Source organism: Leptonychotes weddellii, unplaced genomic scaffold, assembly GCF_054177405.1.
Source record: "Leptonychotes weddellii isolate Sample4059 unplaced genomic scaffold, ASM5417740v2 HiC_scaffold_10301, whole genome shotgun sequence".
NCBI classification, from domain to species: Eukaryota; Metazoa; Chordata; class Mammalia; order Carnivora; family Phocidae; genus Leptonychotes; species Leptonychotes weddellii.
The window spans coordinates 1-7,282 of NW_027679622.1; the positions used below are offsets into that span (position 1 = coordinate 1).

Consider the following 7,282-nt stretch of genomic DNA (forward strand, 5'->3'; position numbering starts at 1 on the left):
AAGTGGTCGCTTTTCTGTTCAGAGAGTTGTTGTTATTCCTTTCTTCGATCTCCTGTTGGGTTCGTAGATGTTCAGAATGGTTTGATCCCGATCCAGCTGAATTCCTGAGAGGAGACGAAATCCAGGTCTCCTACTCCTCCGCCATCTTGCTCCGCCCCCCCAGAGTGAGTTTTGAAAGCGGCCCAACTTGCAAGCACAGCCCAGTGCCCCGGGCACCCTTGACAAGCAGATTTGAGAAGCAGCGGACAAAGAGCGGAGGGAGGTGAAGGTGTGCAAAGCCACGCTACTCACAGTAGCTAAAGCTGGGAAGGAGCCGCGTGTCCATGAGGGGATGAATGGATAAGCAAAATATGGCCTAGCCACGCAATGGCATATTATTCAGCCATAAAAAGGAAGGAGATTCTGACGAAAGGCACCACTCTGATGGACCTTGAAAACATCATGCTAAGTGAAAGAAGCCAGATGCGAAAGGAGCAGCTATTGTAGAATTCCACCCATAGGAAGCATCTACCAGAGGCAAATTCATAGTTTTGGGAAGTGCATGCCAGGTTTCCAGGGGCTGGTGGGAGGGGGAAATGGGGAGTTGGACCTAGTGGGTCTAAGAGCTTCTGTTTGAGGTGATGAAAAATGTTGGAAACAGTGATGGTTGTACAACATCATGAATGCAATCAGTGTCTGAATCGTACACTTAAAAATGGCTAAAATGGCAAGATTTGGGTATTTTTTTAATCAAAAATTTTATTTTACCACCATAAGAAATGGTTTAAAAAACAAAACAAAACACGGAGGGGGAGTCCATCAGGGTAGCCCTGCAATGTCTGGGGAAGGAGATGGAAACAGAGTGGTGGTCCCTGTCTCCCTTTTCCTCCTGGAAGATTATAGTGTGGCGTTTACAAACAGCCTCTTGGCTGAAATGTGAGTGGAGGAGCTGGATTCGGTTGCACCTACGCTCTCCTGGTCCCCATGGTGCCCCAGCCACCAGCCCACTGCCCGGCGTGTTCTCTGATTGCTGGTCTTCCTGCCCCCGACCCCGAGAGGCACCAGAGGCCCGTAGCTTCTGTTTATTCTGTAATGACTTTGCCTTTAAAGGCTTACTTAGGTTGTAACAACAAATGGCTTTTAAAGTGATTTTTTTTCCTTGTCAAGTGACCTTCCTGATATTTGTGTAATAGTCCAAGATAGCCATCTTACTTCGAAAAATCATCAAGAAAGAAAGACCTCTTAGAGTGGCAGGCATTCTTTTCAGGACGAAGCTCTTCATTGCCCATCATCTCCTCTCTAGGAGTGGAAACCACTGGAGTGTGAGGGTAGGAGAGCCTTCTGTGGGTCCCCCTGACCTGCTCCACTGGAGACCTCTCCTCCTAGGGCTGTGGTTCAAGTGTTAGTCCCAACTGTCTGTAGGTCATGTGTACTTCCAAGAATAAGAGCGTTTGACGAGCTCAGAGATGTTTAAAAACTAGAATTCAGGCATAGTGACTTCTCCAACAGCCTAATTCATGAATGATCCACTCGGGCCTTGACCCTACATTTTGACACATTAGGGCTCTTGCCTTTTTGGTAGCACTGCTTCTCAACGTGGGCCATTTCCCCCCATGCCCGCAGAGAGGCTCAGCTAGTGGCACTTCCTGTGGCCACAGAAGCAGATGGATTGAGAGTGTCTCAAACATGCTGGGCAGGAGTTATCTGTTTATTCTCCAGCGAAAGCTGTCGGCTCCGTTGCTGTCTCATCCCACTGGCCCGCCAGAAGTTCAGATTGTGAGTCCAGGCATTGGAGAAGCTTTGCTAAAGGGCTCCGAGCTTTCAATTTGTAGTTACAAAGCAGTACCTTTCTCTCTCATCACATGGGGAACACAAGATCAGGCAATGTGAAGGCCGAGCCGTGGGTGACACGGATATTAGCAATGCATTGTGTTCATGTTATTGAATTCAAAATAAGTTTCCTCTATGCCAAATCCCCCCTGACGAGTGCGTGCGTCCACCTCTTTGGCCCCGACATTCTCTCTCCTAAGACAAGTCTGACCTGCTATTCTGGCTTTTCTTAGGATGAATATAAATACTGTATTTGCCCACGGTGAACGGCCACAATTTATACGAACTTCATATTGTTTTGTTTTGTTTTTTTTAATGCCTCCTACCAAGGGTATAATTCTCATGTCCACTCAATTTGCAACACAATTTTGATAGAAGGAGTATCTGGCTGGCAGAATGATTGAATCATAAAGGAAGGTTTTTTTGTTTTTCAACTAAGCTATCCAAAGACAATTTTTATTTCTTTCAATGCATTCTTTTTTTAAAAGATTGTATTTGTTTATTTGAGAGAGAGACAGAGATAGTGACAGAGATAGCAAGAGCGAGAGCACAAGCAGGCAGGAGAGGGAGAAGCAGGCTCCCCGCTGAACAGGGAGCCTGACGTGGGGCTCAATCCCAGGATCCTGAGATCAGACCTGAGCCGAAGGCAGACGCTTAACTGACTGAGCCACCCAGGCGCCCCTCTTCCAATTCATTCTAAGAATAAGCCAGTCAAGTCAGGTTTGGGCAGAGCATTATATTTTTTGCAGTGGATTAAACCCAAGCAACTTCTCTCTTATAGACGTAAGGGTGTGTTGTATTGGTTTTATGTGTTGCATTGGTTTTGAAGAGAAGGCAGGACATTTGTTCTGGTAGGTGTCAAAAGAGATCTCCCCAGCAATAAGTGTAGTTCCTTGTGTCCTTCCCTTCCAGGAAGGTTGGTTGGTGTGTGGGGTGTGAGGATGGGAAATGGTCAGCCTCATCTCCTAATCTTTCCTCCCCCAATATTATGAAAGTGAATGCATTGGGGCCATTCACACACGGCCTGCCTCTGCGGTTCTCTGCCTGGTGGAATGAGCATATCTGGATTGAATGGTTCGTGTTTTAGGTTAGGACCCCCTGGGCCATTGCACAAAAGTGGTGATGGCATTTTGTGTGGGGGAATCCATGGGCCAGGCAGACTGGGGAGCTAGAGGCCCTTTCCCCAAGTCCCCTGCTTTTCCCTTCCAAGTTTTTCACTTCAAGGCAAATAAGGACCCGCAGGAAGCCTGCTGAGAGTCAGCTGAGCCACAAACGGCTTCCCAGGTGCCCTGATTCCCTGTGGGACTTCTCTTTCTCCCCTACATGAGAACTGATGAGCATTCCCACTTTGTGGTCTTTCTCCTTGCCTTGGGCTCTTAGTTTTCTTTCCCGGATGAGCTTGGTTCTGTTTCCTCCCCACCCTTTGCCTGCGCACAGGATGCGTGACGCCCGCGGACAGCCTCAGTGTGGAACGGACGGCAGCTTGCTTCCCCCTGTTTCTGGTGGTTGGCCTGAGGGTGGCTGTTTCTCACCTGGGTGCTTACTCTCACATGCTGTTGCCTCCAGTAAACACGAGGGGCTTGTGTTTGAGGTTTCTGAGGGGAGCCCAAAGCCCACAACAGTAGCCATTGGAACAGTCCCCCTGTCCAGCTGCATGGACTGCCTCATCTGCCCTTTGGGTGTGAACATTCTCTTTTGATTTCTCTTTTGCTGTCCTATTGCTTTTGTAGCTGTTGTTCGAAGCCCTAGTCCAGGGCCATGACAGTGATCGTACCATTGGCAGCAGTGGGGCCTTGGAGAGGCCACAGGAGGTCACTGCTGAGTGTGAGGCGGAGCCAGACTGGAAGGACCTCCAGGAGTGTGAAAAATACAGACACTAGGGTCTCAGAGGAAGAGAGAGTCAGTGGGAGCCCCAGAGGGAAGGGTCTGGGGGTCCAAGCAAGTGCTCGCTGCTTGGTATCTTTCTTTCTACAGAGGGGGTCAGAGAAACCATCCCGCTGGGGCCTACACCACACAGCTCACCTCTCACCTCACCCCCTAATAAATCTTAGTGTGGCCAGCAGGGTGGTCACGTTTAATGCTTAACCATGAGGTCAGTGGACCAGGTGGCACGGACATTCTGACCAAAGGGCCAGTATGCTGCAGGGCCAGGAGTGACTGAGGCATTTGTTTGCCTCTAGATACAATCGAGTAACCACTCTGGGAGCCAGGGGGCAGTTTGTGTGCCGATTCGGAGGTTTGCAGAGTAGAGAAAGCAAAATAAATAACGGAGAAGGAAATCCCCGTATTATTTGTTGGTCCTTATCCAAAGGGGCTGAATAGCTCCTTTCATCCAAAGTTAAGATTTTTCTTTTCTTTCCGTTACTCTAACCCAAGTCATAGAAGGGACAAAAGAGGTAGAGGCGCTTACAGGCCAAGTTTCTCTCTTCCTTGCAGACCTGAAAGGAAGCGGAGAGACGTCACACAAGTCACCAACACCACCATGTCCAGCCGAAGCAGGAACACCACAGTGGCAGACACCTATAATATCACAGACCCAGAAGAACTCGAGACAGAATACCCTTTCTTTGAGAGCAGAGTGGATAACAAGGAGAGAACTGTAATCTCGAACCTCCGGCCTTTTACTTTGTACCGCATTGACATCCACAGCTGTAACCACGAGGCTGAGAAGCTGGGCTGCAGCGCCTCCAACTTTGTTTTTGCAAGAACCATGCCTGCAGGTAGGGTGTGATCCAGCGAACCCCACTCCTGACTCACTCACAGCCCAGTGGAGAAGCTTGTGTTCTATGGACACAGAATCTGTCATCCAGGGCAATGACCCTTAGTTTCCATCCTGCTTATTAAAGAACGGGTGGTCATTTGTAGGCAGGATGGTAGACCAGCAGCCCAGGGAATGGAGTCCATTCATAATGACATCATTCCCAACCCAGTCTTCGCACAAAGTCCTACAAGAGCAGGGAGCGCCCTTCGGGGTCAACTCCCCTCCTCCCACTTGGTTCACATTGTACATTTCCATGGCCCTATTCCCCATTTGTACACACGTAAATTTGCCCGGTCCCTCCTGAGTCGTCAGGTTCAGTGGAATCCATTAGCTGCCTTGACTCAGAGTGACTTTCACTCTCAAGGTCAACTGCTGGAGTAGCCTTTGGTCCTGCCTCTTGGGTCTTCACCTTCCCCTTTGGAAGTTAGAAGCTGCCTGTTACTCACACTGCCATCCATCCATCTTTAAGGATAGGTGAACTGCCCATCCTCTTTCCTGCCCGGGGTTAGCAGGTAGTAGAGAAGGAGCCCAGAAGTGGAGTCTAGGAGGGGACGCACAGCATATCTCAAGGCCGCTGTCAGCTTCCCTGGCCTCAGTTTCCCCACCCTTCTGGGAGAGACAGAAGCCAGCTCATTTCTCAGAGCCTTCCCCGGCTGTAACTTGCAGGGACTCTTGCTCACCACTTGGCTTGCTGCTTTAAGCAGAAGCAAGAGTGCAAGCACCCAGCCTCAGCTAGCAGCGGCTGGAGGAAGGGTGGACGCAGGCCCAGCTCGTGGGCCGTCCTTCATGCCCGCATCAGAGTTGCGTTTGCCGCGTGCAGATGCAGGCCTGGAGGGCTCCGTGTCGCCGCCTGGAGGCTTGCTGCCAGCCACCCCTGCTCTCGAGGCGCCTTTTCGATGCTGCTTGTGTTTGACGGCATCACATAGTTTCCTTTCTCGAGTGGGAGAAGCCAAATACCAGAAATAAGTTACTCAAGCTGCCGGGATTTTCCGACTATACTTGATATAGTGGGCTTTTTCTGGGGTGGGGTGAGGGGGCGCGGTCGCTGAGGGGAGGGAAGGTATCGTGGCATCTTGAGACTCACAGGTCATTACATTGCTTGGATTCCAAACCCTGTGCTATGTGTGAGCAGCCGGCTTTGGGGGAGTATATGTGGTCCCCGCCCTCAGCCCTGCACACACAGACTGGGGGAGGGCATGCTCAGAGTAGCCCACTCGGGGGGGGGGGCGGGGGCGGAGGCGGACCCGAATCCGACTTTATCGCTTGTTTAAATTGTTGCACAGAAGGAGCAGATGACATTCCTGGGCCGGTGACCTGGGAGTCGAGGCCTGAAAACTCCATCTTTCTAAAGTGGCCGGAACCTGAGAATCCCAATGGATTGATTCTAATGTATGAAATAAAATATGGATCACAGATCGAGGTAAGGCTGGCGCAGTGGTCCGCATCTGGGTGTGTCCCCATTCCAATTGATGGCATGTGCCCCAACATGTCACCTCCAGTTAGCTGAGGACTTAACCCCATAAAATGAGGAGCTAAGTCAGTGAGGACTTAAGTCCTTCTACTAGCTCCACATGTCTTTGAGGAGAGTACTCAGAGTATATGAGGAGGGGGGCTTGTTCTCCCCCTTAAGAAACTACTTTGTTACAGAAAATGATCGTTCAGCATACGCCAGAAAGAAATTTTTATTTTTCTGGAGCTCTTTTTGATTACCAAAAAAATAGATATATATTTGGTTAGAACTTGGGAGTGTTTACAGTAACTGGAAGACTGCCATTCAACACTTGGTTTCTTCCCTGTTACTGCAAATTGGGATCACTGTCAGGTGGGACGCGAGAGATGGGACAGCAAGAGGCACCCATTTCTCACATGCTTGTGGGGAATTGGCACTTGTGTTTTATTTCCCCCAGGATCAGCGGGAATGTGTATCGAGACAGGAGTACAGGAAGTATGGAGGTGCCAAGCTTAACCGGCTCAACCCCGGGAACTATACGGCCCGGATCCAGGCCACCTCTCTCTCTGGGAATGGGTCCTGGACGGATCCTGTGTTCTTCTACGTCCCAGCCAAAAGTAAGGCTTGGGGAAGGAGTAGCTAGAAGATGCAGAAGCGGGTTGGGTGGGGCTTGGGAAAGCCTGGGCTGTCGGGGCTCTCTCTAACTTTCTGATTTTCCGTTGGAACCGAGTTGGCCAGATTTCAGAAGGGTCACACTTGGGTCAGCACCTCATTTGGGAGCTCGAGCAGGGGGGAGCTGCTGCTTGGAGTTCCTACTTCATTTGATGGTCAGGGAGAGGGTCTGAGCCCCTTCTGAGGGTGGGGGGGGCGTCAGCAAGAGGCCTTTGCTCGCAACTTGTTTTATGTGTGAAGCATTTTACAAAGCGCGTAATTGACCATTCCGCCTCTTGTCCGATTCGGGCTGCTGGTTAGGGCTCGGATTTAGGGCTTAGAATCCTAACGGTGACCAAAATCTGGGGGCCGTCCGGTCCAGCCTGTTCCAAGGTAGGAGTCTTTGTAATGGCATCTCACACTGAGGCATTGTCCCCTTCACTGCCCTGTTGGTAAAAACACAGATGCACTTTTAAAGCACCAACACACATCAAATGCACACAGCGCTCGCTGTCTGGCACAGAGACTGGGCCATGTTGTGATTTTATACTCAAGCCGTTGACAAGACAGAATTTTTTTTTTTTATTCTTATGTTAATCCCCATACATTAC

The 7,282-nt window shown here is 50.1% G+C and overlaps 1 protein-coding gene across 1 annotated transcript; it reads left to right on the forward strand.

The window, feature by feature from the left end:
- The first annotated feature begins 1,350 nt into the window (after positions 1-1,350).
- Positions 1,351-6,678, forward strand: LOC145718041 (insulin-like growth factor 1 receptor). The gene is made up of 4 exons (XM_081809481.1): positions 1,351-1,755; positions 4,246-4,529; positions 5,854-5,990; positions 6,478-6,678. The coding sequence occupies exons 2-4, from the start codon at positions 4,292-4,294 to the stop codon at positions 6,661-6,663; spliced, it is 561 nt and encodes a 186-aa protein (XP_081665607.1). The 5' UTR covers positions 1,351-1,755; positions 4,246-4,291; the 3' UTR covers positions 6,664-6,678.
- The last annotated feature ends 604 nt before the right edge of the window (positions 6,679-7,282 follow it).